This window comes from Ciona robusta, chromosome 4, assembly GCF_009617815.1.
Source record: "Ciona robusta chromosome 4, ASM961781v2".
NCBI classification, from domain to species: domain Eukaryota; kingdom Metazoa; phylum Chordata; class Ascidiacea; order Phlebobranchia; family Cionidae; genus Ciona; species Ciona robusta.
In genome coordinates this window covers 5607219-5619570 of record NC_143238.1, presented here as the reverse complement: position 1 = coordinate 5619570, position 12352 = coordinate 5607219, and the positions used below count along the sequence as shown (strand labels likewise).

The 12352-nt window shown below is 33.4% G+C and overlaps 3 protein-coding genes across 3 annotated transcripts; all 3 read right to left on the bottom strand.

Moving 5' to 3' along the window:
- Positions 1–2: 2 nt before the first annotated feature.
- LOC149737043 (serine/threonine-protein kinase/endoribonuclease IRE1-like) lies at positions 3–4210 on the bottom strand. Its single transcript, XM_089875966.1, has 14 exons — positions 3910–4210; positions 3192–3325; positions 3047–3077; positions 2904–2973; positions 2688–2815; positions 2298–2445; positions 2133–2189; positions 1786–1894; positions 1521–1720; positions 1313–1460; positions 1105–1244; positions 809–1039; positions 567–745; positions 3–346 (listed from the first exon to the last, which is right to left on the bottom strand). The coding sequence occupies exons 1-14, from the start codon at positions 3963–3965 to the stop codon at positions 286–288; spliced, it is 1692 nt and encodes a 563-aa protein (XP_089732092.1). The 5' UTR covers positions 3966–4210; the 3' UTR covers positions 3–285.
- A 154-nt stretch (positions 4211–4364) lies between these two features.
- Positions 4365–7859, bottom strand: LOC149737042 (putative serine/threonine-protein kinase irlB). The gene is made up of 13 exons (XM_089875962.1): positions 7649–7859; positions 7381–7513; positions 7146–7316; positions 6860–6993; positions 6475–6628; positions 6345–6404; positions 6097–6205; positions 5812–6014; positions 5607–5754; positions 5399–5538; positions 5072–5293; positions 4762–4958; positions 4365–4607 (listed from the first exon to the last, which is right to left on the bottom strand). Exons 1-13 carry the CDS (start codon positions 7717–7719, stop codon positions 4547–4549), a joined length of 1803 nt encoding a protein of 600 aa, XP_089732088.1. The 5' UTR covers positions 7720–7859; the 3' UTR covers positions 4365–4546.
- A 46-nt stretch (positions 7860–7905) lies between these two features.
- On the bottom strand, positions 7906–12137 carry LOC149737041 (COP9 signalosome complex subunit 2-like). The gene is made up of 11 exons (XM_089875975.1): positions 12070–12137; positions 11681–11794; positions 10648–10779; positions 10327–10447; positions 10155–10273; positions 9714–9888; positions 9377–9450; positions 9144–9301; positions 8858–9038; positions 8574–8632; positions 7906–8385 (listed from the first exon to the last, which is right to left on the bottom strand). Exons 1-11 carry the CDS (start codon positions 12124–12126, stop codon positions 8238–8240), a joined length of 1338 nt encoding a protein of 445 aa, XP_089732101.1. The 5' UTR covers positions 12127–12137; the 3' UTR covers positions 7906–8237.
- Between the last annotated feature and the right edge of the window lie 215 nt (positions 12138–12352).

Sequence of the window (12352 nt, the reverse complement as noted above, 5' to 3'; positions counted from 1 at the left end):
GCCCTGGGTATACAGTTTACTATCTCTATTGGTAAAAACTACGCAAAACCTTATATACAATATTATTGATGTTAAAATGTAATGTATACAAGCTGATTGAAACATTACCAAGTGCAAGTTAGTGCAGTGGAACTTCTAATTGAATGTTAGTCAAAGTATAAAATACCACAATTGCATATAAAGTGATGTTAATTGAAGGATATCCTCAAATCATAATGTTGGTAAAAGTATAAAATATCACAATTGCATAAAAATTAAAGGAAATACTAAAATCATCTGGTAGGCTTATACTGCGCCATCTTTCTTTGGATCCTGGATTTTTGATTTCACCTTTGTTAAGTCAATTCTATAAAATACAATCATTTTTACTTACTAGCCCAGTAGACATGTTTCTAAATTGCAAATACTAAACAACAGAAGTGTTCCAGATAAAAAAACAACACTCCATACCAATTAATTAATAAAAAAAATATTATTGTTATAATATAAACATCAAAAATACTTAGTGCAATGTGCTAATATTAAAAGAACTTATAAATTATGATTAATGTTATATGAAAACATACTTGGCCAGTTCTCCAAACTTATCTTGGAAGTTTGCATCCGTGACCAGTTTATAGTAGAGATCACGCAATATATCAGGGTATGCCGAAGTCAACATTCGTAATCTATCTTCGATTTTCTTAGGAAGCTTATCCTTTTCTTCTTTTTTCAAATGTGCGAAACAATCATCCCAATGTTCCAGCTATAAATTTACAACTCCGGTAATTGTAAGAATATACTGATTCATAAAATGAGTTTAACTTACAGTGTTCCTTACAAACCTAACATAGGTTTGAACATTCTTGTAATACATATCCGGAAGCTCCCCGGTTTGTTTGTTTCGCTTTCCTTCATACTTCGGGGTGTGGGGTAAGTTAAGATCATCTATTTTCATGTTTGTCCTCGAATTATTCAATGATGCCAAAAAATCGTTACCTTCCACTTTCACTTCTTTTTTCCCATATGGATTGTCGAGATTAATAATCTTATCGGCAGCCTTGAATGATCGGTAAAGAAAAAATTTTTAACATTTATGTACTACAGGTAACAAAATGATTTTACCCTGTAAAAGGAGTCTTTTTTTCCGGCATCCCAAAAGTAAGGATGTATTTCAACCTCTTCAATTGTTGGTCTGTCCTCAGGAAGCTTTTGTATCATTCTTAAAATCAAATCTTTTGCCAGAACTTCATCCTCTTTGTTGTCTTTACCAAACATATCCCAGTTAAAGTACATATTAGTATGTTAGTAAGTATTATTTCTTTAACCTTACCTAAAACCAATCCTTCCAAAGAGGGCTGCTTCTTGTATTTGAATATTTTACAAGCAATCTCAGTTTCATTGGGACCAAATGGATGTTTTCCTTTTGTTAAAACATAATAAAACAACAACCCCAGTGAGAAGATGTCTGTTCGAGGATTCTAATTAAAAAAATGTGAGATAGGTAAAAGGAATCCGAAGTTTAATTATAAATTAATTACCGGTTTAAAACCATCTTTATAATGCTCAGGTGACATATAACTTCTTGTGCCTACAGCATCACGCGATACTGATGTCGAACTGTCCGGATTAAGATGTTTGCTCAATCCAAAGTCAATCAGCTTTAGAACATAGCATTCCTTACTGGCACTTAGTCTTCGTTTTTTAAACAGGATATTGCTCGGTTTTATATCCATATGTACTGTATTTAAACAAAAAAACATGAATACATTTTCAATGTAAAATCTGTTTGTTAAATGAACTGACCAACATTATGGCCATGCAAGTACTTAATAGCTTGTATTGCTTGCTTCAGCATTTCCTTTGGTTTCAGCATTGGACAAGATTTCTCGGTTTTCAAGGTTTCCTCACAGAACTAAATAAACAACAAAATTAGTAGAAATTCAGTTTGGGGTTAAATACAACTAACTTATGAAAACAACAAACTAGCACAACATCTTTTTGTGGGTGATATATATATATATTTTTTTTTCATTTTATTACAGCTTGTTGAGATGACCAGCTAGAAGCAATTGTCATCAAGTGTGTTTCCCAAGGACACGTAGGTCTACAAGGTAACAGTCTTGAACCCTTATTATCTAAAAACAACTAACCTCTTGTAATGAGAAATCACACAGCTCAGTAAAAAGAACGGCAAACTCCTTGTCTGACTGTAAAATATAATATTATCATGTTTCAAAATATATTTTTTTAATAAACATTTGATTTTAATGAAAAAGGAACAAGAATACAAATACTAACTACACTATGGGACATACACAGGAGTGTGCATCATATCGAGCAATATTATCATGATCACTAAATTTTGCCACAGTGTCAATTTCCTTCTGGAATCTGGGATAGCATTGCTTATCCATCCGTTTACCAGCAACAAACTTGTTTATGTTGGTGTCTCTCTCCTTATATCTGCAAATTAGTAAGAGGAGGATATTTTTATTAAAAATATAGTAGAGTGGGGGAAGATAGGACACCTTTAGCGTATAATTTCCAAATATCTAGATCGCCTTTTAAACAATTAACAACGGTCCATGGGAGTCATGAGGATGTGGTTTTATAATTCTTTGAATATTCTACCAAATTTGACCAGTAAATAGAATGAAAAGGTGTACCATCTTTCCCCATCCACTATATGTATTAAAATCACTTACCCATAAATCATGACTCTACAACCTTCAGAGCCCTGTTTTAAAGAACATATGGGTTCTATACCGAATCCAAGAGTTTCGTTTACATAGACGCGTTCACCATTGGTTATTCGCAAAGTAACAATTGTGGTCTAAAAACAACAGAAATTTTATTAGAACCACTTTATTACAAAACAACGTAATTTTATTTTAGCAGTCCAACAAAACATACAGGCATACCGAACTGCCTTTCAATTGCAGATCCACAGGACGTACATCATGATATTGATCATCTGTTAGAGGTATACTCCTACAAGTATACATATAGCAAGAAAATATAGTTAGTTACAGTTACTAATGTTTTGTTCATACAAGATACTTACCAAGGATGCCTTAAGGGTGTAGAGTTGGTACCTTAAAAAATGTTTATACAATTATTATTTATTAATCAACTATTGCAACGTCTACAAATATTTAATTAAGCAACTGCACCAGAATTAAAAAAAACACCAATCCAAATAAACCTACAGTCATTATTCCCAAATGTCTGTGTCAAATTAGCTTCTAATGAAGGTGTAATGTCCGTACGATCGTGCCCAGAAACGGTGGCATCACTGGCCGCAGGATCGTCAGTAGAACCATATTCGGAAGAGGAACAGCAACTAGTTAACCAAAAAAATTATTCAAAAACAGTCTTAAAATAAGTCATTTTTACACAAACAGAGAAAGTTTAGTTTTTAACGTTAAAATAAACAATAGGAACTATCTGGTCAAAATGTGTCCTCGCCCTTCGGTATTCGTAATAAACTAATAGCCGCTGTTTAGGTGAAAAAATCAACATAAGGTATAGTTGTGCTTCACAATCCTATAACAGTAGCCTACCTAAAAGTGAAAATTTTAGGCATAATGTATCTGTAATATTACTGCGTTTTAATATTGAACGCGGGTAATTATGTCATAATTAAACGTTGGGTTCAAGCCTTTCGCATCACAAATGTTCTTGTTTGTTTGCTGATGGTCATCGTTCCATTGTGTTAAAAAACATATGTCATAGAGCTGCCGGCTGCGTACCTTTTCCTTCATTGTTTAGTTTATAATTTTATTATAGAAAAAGCAACTCGTAAGACGACATCTACATCGACGTAATAATGTCAAACGTAAATTTGGAGATAAGGTGACAAAGCACTTTTAAAAAGTTAATTTTCGAAACTATTCCTGCTACACAGAAAGTATATAAATTACTTACCTTGCGGTGTTATTATGCTTGCTACTATCTTCGAAGGCTTTGGTGTTGGACGCCATCGATTTATTAATCAAGCAAACTACACATTAAACTTTCAAAACACTTAATAGGCTTAGTAATGCTCATAAGAAGTGCGTAAGAGCGAACATCCACCTGTGCTCTTTTTCTAACAGTAGAGTGTTTGCACTCAGCCAAGGGTGGAAAACAGACCATGGGTGTCCAACAGACCAAGGAGAGTGTTTAGACCCAGCCAAGGGTGTCCAACAGACCATGGGTGTCCAACAGACCAAGGAGAGTGTTTAGACCCAGCCAAGGGTGTCGTAACTTTGTACTATATGCATAATTGGCAATGTTAACATTACACTCAGTAGTTGTATGTCTGGGTAATGGTATGTAGTGTAGCTGTTGTTTTATGTTACTCATACAAAATATCAAATATCATTATTTATACCAAAACAACTATGTAAAAGGCAAATAAAACGGTGAATATGTAAAAATTAGTGCAGTTGAAGTATAATCACATACCTAAAAAAACATTAAAAGATATTTCATGATTGCATAATTCACCACATGAAATATAACTCATATTTGATCGAATTCTCAATAATGCATTATTTTGATAGTACTCAGCAGAAACACATCATGCTGTAGCTTTCACTTTTGGGTCCCAAATCACCGAAGTCACTTTTGTAAGGTCGATTCTAAAGGTAAAAATTACCTTAATGTCTCGTACTTGTACATGATTTTACTGTGTGCACTTTACCCACACTTTATCAGAAAGTTTTGAATCTATAAATTAGGGAAATATGTCTAAAAACAAAATAAAACGGTCTTACTCCCACTATATTAACATACTTGGCATCTTTTTTAAATGCATCTCTGAAACTCTTCTCTTTCTGTAGTAAGTAATAGAGATGATGCAAAAGTCGTGGATAAGGCTTTGTCAACTTTGGTAGTCTTATCTCAACATCATCAGTTAGATGTTCACGCTGAGCTTCTCTTGATTTTTGTCGTTCAAGCTGTTTTGATTCATCAGGTCGACAATGTACAAGCTAAAAAGTATATTAAAGAGTCAGAAAAAGCTAAATGTAAAAAGTAGCGATGGATTCTTGCAAGGGTCAAATAAGTAATAATAAAATTACATAGATTGTAAATGATTAATTACCCAGTTGCGCAAAAACAATATATATGTCTCAACATTGCTGTATTTTGGGGATTGTTGATCTTTGTCTGTTTTTTTAGGAGAATATAAGCATTCTTTGGGAAGGTTTAAATCTTCTATTGTCATATCTTCTAGTTGGCCATCCTGATTCTTCTTTCTTACTTCATTCAAAGATTTCAGAAACTTTGCATCATCTGTGCGTTTTTGTATGACATCATTTGAAGCCTGAAAAAATAAATTTGTATAATAGCTACTATGACAAAGCAAACTTGCATATTTTTAAAATATTTATATACAATGAGAGTGAATAAACATAAAGGAAGTATCTACCATGTAAAAGATTTTTTTCTTGTGAGAACTCCAAAAGTAAGGATGTATTTCAACCTCTTCAATTGTTGGTCTGTCCTCAGGAAGCTTTTGTATCATTCTTAAAATCAAATCTCTTGCCAGAACTTCATCCTCTTTGTTGTCTTTACCAAACATATCCCAGTTAAAGTACATATTAGTATGTTAGTAAGTATTATTTCTTTAACCTTACCTAAAACCAATCCTTCCAAAGAGGGCTGCTCCATATATTCTTCTATATGAAATGCAATTGCATTTTCTTTGGCTCCAAATGGATGTTTTCCCTTTGTTAATACATAATAAAACAACAACCCTAGTGAGAACATGTCGGTTGCCTTTGTCTAATATAATATTGTAGTATGAACAGAAGTTATTTAATTTAAATATACAACAACTACTGGTTTAAAAGGAGTTTGATTATGGTGCTCTGGTGACATGTAACTCCTTGTGCCCATAACATCACAAGTTGATGCGCAAGATCTGTCAGGATCTATCTTTTTGCTCAAGCCAAAGTCAATGATCTTCAAAACATAGCAATGCTTTCCATCTTTTAGCGATCCCTTTTTGAAGAGCATATTGCTTGGCTTTATATCCAAGTGCACTGCAGTTATACAACAAACTTTATGGAAAATAGTTATTATACTATGATATTGATATACAAAAGTAGTTGTTGTTAAACTCACAGATATGCATCCCATGTAAATATTTAATCGCTCGCCCTGCATACTTCAAAATCTGGGAGGAATCTGGCATTGTACAACAATCCTCTAATTTTGGTTTTCCGCTGATGTACTAACAGAATAATAAATAAAATTAATATAACTTAAAAAGCTTCCAACCACTAACTCCTAATAATCTATTAAATGTTCAAAGTTTTAAATCCTGGAATCACCATAGGATTAACTAAATGCGTTAGTAATAAACAACTTACCTCCTCTAATGAGAAATCACACAGTTCGGTAAAAAGGACAGCAAATTTATCATTGCCTTTCTGCAAAAACAGGCTAATGAAATTTGATATAATAATGAGTAAAAAAATACAATTAGAATATAGCACTTACACCGAATGCTTCAAATCGAGCAATATTGGGATGACTGTATTTATCCAAATCTTTTACAATTTTAATTTCCTTTTCAAAGTTAGGATAAAATTTCTTATCCATTCGTTTACCAGCAACAAACCTAATTGTTTCGCCTGTTTGTTTTTCTTTTACTCTGTAAAGAGTAGATAATATAAAATTTACAGATATATTTTTATTTTAGCTTTTTTTTAAACATTTTTATGTATAGCCTATGTAGCGCATCCATGACCCATCATTTCTATTGTCTTTAGTATTGCCCTTAATGTTTACGATGGCATGCTGTGCTAAATTGCAACTGTCATGTTAGGATTTATAGCTGTAAAAAATATAGAAAAAGCACACTTTGGAATTTTAGCTTACTTACCGATACTTGCTGACAAAAGAACCTTCAGAACCATTTTTTAAATCTTCTACATGTTCATAGACTGTGCCTTCATCATTTGCATAGCTTTCTGATTCTTTTGATGTTCCTTGATTTCGCATAACAACAGCATGCACCTAGGATGAAAATAATTTTATTTCTTCGAAGATGACAGATAAGTTTTAAACTGTTTAATTCTTCTAAATCATCCCCAATGATAATAATCGATTTTACCTAATTTGATTTTCAGTTAGGGTAGACAAAGACAATATTGCGGTAATACAAATACCTCAGCTATATGTCTCTGCCAATGAACATTATGTTCTGGAGATTTACAAAATGAATTTTCATAATCATCATCACATGTATCTGTTGTAGGTACTTCAGGGATGGTCATTGCAAAATTAGTTGTGTCAGAACAACATGCTCTGTTTGATTCTGATCGAAACGCTCGTTCCGACTAAAAGGAAGTTTTTCGTTTAATAATACAGCAATCAAGTAAATAAGGGCTAGTTAGCATTTACCTGATCATGTTCATCTTGTGTTTCTTGTCGCACTGGAATTGTTGATGGAAAAGAAGATACCGAACTACGACGCCTGTCTAAGCTGTCCTGTTGTGGTAGAACTATTGAGGCAACATGCTCTTCCGTGCGAGTTCTTAATACAAGTTTTGTAAGCAAGTGGTACACTTAGAAATTCATTTTACTTAATTTATCAACTACAGTTTCTGAATTCTTAATAATTCATCACCAAGGCAGTCCCGTGGCTTAAATTTAAAGTTACAATACTCACACGTCCGAATCGTTGCCTTCTTCCATGAAAGCCTTGTTAGATGTCATCCAATTACCACTGTAGATTGACATAAAGCTGAACTAAAATTAACACCAACACCCTAACTTACACAGCTTGGCAGCGAAAAAATACAAGCACCGTCAGGTTGCTTACCTACCTTGCCTTTCTCTTTGGCAACTGTACTGTACAAACGGAGCTTACGCGTACGTCAGACTGTATGCAAATAGCATAGCCTACTGCTGAAATCAAAAACCGCGCAGAGTATAAATACTGTATTTTCAAAAACAAAAACGATATTTTGGTCAAAGCCAAAAGAACTCCGTTTATATTATGAGAAATCAAATGATTTATTGCTTAAGAAATCGAAAGCACCAAATGTGAGCCACATTTATATTTTTGTGACTGTGACATTTTTCCATAAATATATAATCAGTGTAACTTCAATTGGTGTGGGTTTAAATATGGTGATCTGAACTTTTGGTTGTATAAATTACACAACAAGGCATAGAATCCATCACGATTGTGTTTCACCACTCCCATATTCACTTGAGGATTGTCGAAATAAGGATAAATATTACAACCCTTTCTTTCAGAACAATCGGTTTGCTACAGCGAGGTGTAACGTAGACAATTGTTCCGTCCACCTATCAATGGCATGGTAGCGTGACGCCAGCGCAGCATTGTGTTGATCAATTACAAGGACCTGTTCTACTTGATCAATACGACCCTGTATTGTTCTGTGAATAAGCAAGGAATTGTGTGTTAAATCCAGGAAAGCATTTTTTATGTTTCAAGAAATTAAATGTTTTATGGTGGGCTTAGATGAAGGTTAAACACAGATTTATCATAATCTGTAAATATTATTTGATTTCTTGATAATGCAAATATCGTACCAAACTACAAACCTGATGTATAAGCCACTTACCCATCTAATATACAAGAAACCAACAGACTCTCCACTTCATCTGTATCAATATTAAGTTCCTGGTAAAAAACATTTTGGTTATAAATCGAATTGGAAAATATTTCATTATACATTAAAATTTGTAGGCACTTTGTTTGTAGGGAATTTGTATGCACAGTAAATTTCAGTGCACAGAGTATGTTTATTCCGTTGTTTAAAGTTAGAAATGACTAATCTGTCATTAAGGTAATGATTAACGAACTCCTACACATTAACGCAATAGCAACGTAATGTCTGACTCATACCTTTGATATAAACGGAATCCTAATTCTTGTATAAGGTCGTATAAGTTTACATAACACTTGTGTTCGAACATTACGTAAAAGATCTTCTATATGTTCACGAATGAAAGGATCCTGCATTATACTTGCTCTGTTGGCTGCAACGATAGACTCAAAGGCAGCAATATCATTGTTTTGGTAAGCACTGCAAAAAAATAACAGTCGAATACAATTTTACACATTAAAGATTATTTTTAAATGTCAAAGTAAGCCATGTTAGTTTGTACGTTCTATAATATGGTATTCTCACCTGACAAGATTTGTCATAGCTAATATATCTGGATCATTTTTATAAGGTTTTGCTTCTTGAGAGTCAAATGGATTGATACCAGACTTCATAAGCATGTTAGCTAGCACCAAATACTTCAAACATGTCGTTCTTCTTGGGCTACCAGACTCATCGTAGTTCTAAAAGCATGCAAGGTTTAAATACAAGAGTATACTAACTGGTAACTAATAAACATAGTGAAGGTCTAAAGTTACCTTGAATGCCTCAAAAAAGTCAGTATGTGCTTTGTCATACTCTCCCTCTCTTAAATGCATTTTGCCACCACACTCTAAAAAAACATGTGGAAATTTTAACTAGTCTAAACAATGCATATGAGACACCAGGTCATAAAATATTACACAAGAAAAACAGTTAAAATTTAAAATGTAGACTAATTGAATAAATGGTGTAAATTTACAACACAAAACAATAAACTGGGCCTGTCAAAACCTAAATATGTGAAATGACATATAAAATATAAGTAACAGTTATAAAAGATCGCCGTAAATAAAACACGGATCTATTGTTCTCTACTAAAAGAATAAACATTACCCCGTATCACACCCATTGTAAAAGGATGGGGTATTGCGGATTTGATGTGAAGAGATTGTTCATAAACATGTTTGAGTTTCTTGTTGTTTTTCTGTGCCGTGTACATTTGTATTTCAAGAGCATAAACTTCCAGCAGTTGAGTTCCTTTCTTCATATCATCACCGCCATCTTGTGTCTTAAAAAAAGAAGAAATAAAATCTTATAACATGCAATGTCTACAAGACCTATACATATGTAGTTGACACGGGCATTAAAATCTAGTTTGACACAGGTGGATACAAATTCCACTGCACACACACACAATTGTTTCTGAATGTGATACTCTATTATAATTGCAGCAACTTTATTTGGTTCTGTTATATTTGCAAATCAGTACTGTATTTGCAACAGTAGAGTAAAAAGTTTATAGTAGCATTCCAAAACCATGTAACAAATATTTACTGTGCAGGATTGATGTAACTGCTTCAGTATCTTTGCTAATTTATTATATTCATCTCTATCAAAATACAACTTCCCAAGTTTAGTATTCGTTTTAAACCACAAGCGATCATTCTTTGCATCTAAAACACAACAGTTGTTAGTTTAGAAATAAACCAAGCATGGTGTTTCATACCCTTCAATGCTTCAAGTGTAGTTTCATAAAAATGTTGAAGCAAGTCCATTTGTTTTGATGTTGAAATGTAATCAAGAATGGAGTTAATTGATTTTTCAGAATAATTTCTCGTCACAGCGCTCTGTGTGTTAATAAATTTGAAATTAAACTATTTTATAACATGTCTATAGCCGATATATATAAACAATTTTCAGAAATATTTTCAGCTTTTTGGCTGATCACTGCAACAGAAATCTAAAAAATACACAGTATTTGTGTCTTTATAATATTACAGCTAAAACATTTTTATAACTAAAACACACATTTGTGTTTCTATGTCACCTTTATGTACGTTAAAAGCTGCTTATATCTACTCATCATTTCTTCATATCTACCAAGCTTGAAATTGATTTTTGACATTTGTTTTAAAGCCTTAAACCCCCATTCTCCCTTTTGTTCCTCTAAGTCGAGCACCTGGTACAATGTGTTTATTAGATATAGTAAGCAAAAACAAGGCAGCACAGTTGCATTGTAGGACTTTACTCATGTATATTAGTTCGAGATTACACCAATTAAAAACTATATAGTAGGGATGCACATTACAGAATAATTAGGTATTCTAGGATATCCTAGAATACTTTAATTCGAATCTAGAATTCCGAATCTAGAATTTCGAATCTTTTTATATTTATAGGAAAAAAAATGTTACCCACAAAAGTCAGTTTATTGACCCTTTCATAGCAGCCTTGTTGGGTCATGAGCTGTAGAATGATCAAAAATTGTTCTATTGGGTAGTTTTTGCGTCATGAAACGTATAGCAGGCTATAAAAAGACGTTGCGAAACGTTTACTCCCAAAAGTCCCACAAACACAAAAATATTTTGTTTCAAAATTAATAACTTTCAAAAATTGTTAATATAGTATATGAGATGACGTGTAATGACGTCATTAAACAGAATACCGAATCCCGTAATTAGATTCGAATACAAAAGGATTCGAATCTCACGGATTCGAAATTCTGTAATGTGCATCCCTACTATATAGCAAATGCAACAAGAATGCAATACAGTAAAGCTGTTTTTTAACCAAAACTAATACATTATTATTGTCACTACTACAAACCTAATATAATTGACACCTATGTTTGCATAAAATAGAAACAGCATCAAAGTAAAAGCTCAAAATACCGGTGCTAGTGAAGAATCTTCCCACCCCCACCTTATTTGCTAACCACCAACCCCTAACCCCTAGGTTAAGGGGTTAGGTGTTGATGGTTAGGGGGTGAGTGGTTATAGGGGTTAGTAGTTAGTGGTTTTAGGGGTTAGTGGTTAGCAAATAAGGTAGGGGAGGAAGACTCTTCACTAGCACCAAAATACCCTTTGAAAACTCTCAAGTGCCAAAGCAGCATCATCCTCTTTAAGAGCTTTTGAATTATAATATTGGTTTTCCAAGTCAACATCAGGTTCTGAGTTATCGTCTTCTGAATATTCCTGCAAATAAAATGTAACTGTGAACTACACCAGTGAGTTATATGCATAAAGTATAAGAGCTTACGCACTAGTAAAAAATCCTTTATGTTACAGATCAGACCGAGGAAAAGTGTTAAGGAGGGTAGTTGTTAGGGGTTATTGATTAGAGGCTAGTGGAAATGAGGTTTTACAGGTTAAACGAGTTAGTGGTTGGTTGTTACGTTTAGCAAGTATAGCAGATAACGTAGGGGGGTCACTAACATCATAATTTGTGAAGAATCATTTACGTTACTTACCAAGTCGTAATCTACATCGCTATCACACATAAAGTCACCATCATCCATATCCGACATGTTGTGGTCAAGGGGGGGAGGATTCCTCACTAGCACCAATATCTTTGCAGTTAATCGTTTTACGCAATCAGAAAAACCCAAAATAGACGACAAAACACAACGTTTGCTGCATGTTTAAGCTAAAATAAACAAACACTCATAAACATAATATTAATTTGAGATCAGAAACTCATAGAAATATTCTATCAAAAAATATTAATTTTAACTTTATGCACTGCGTCCTCGC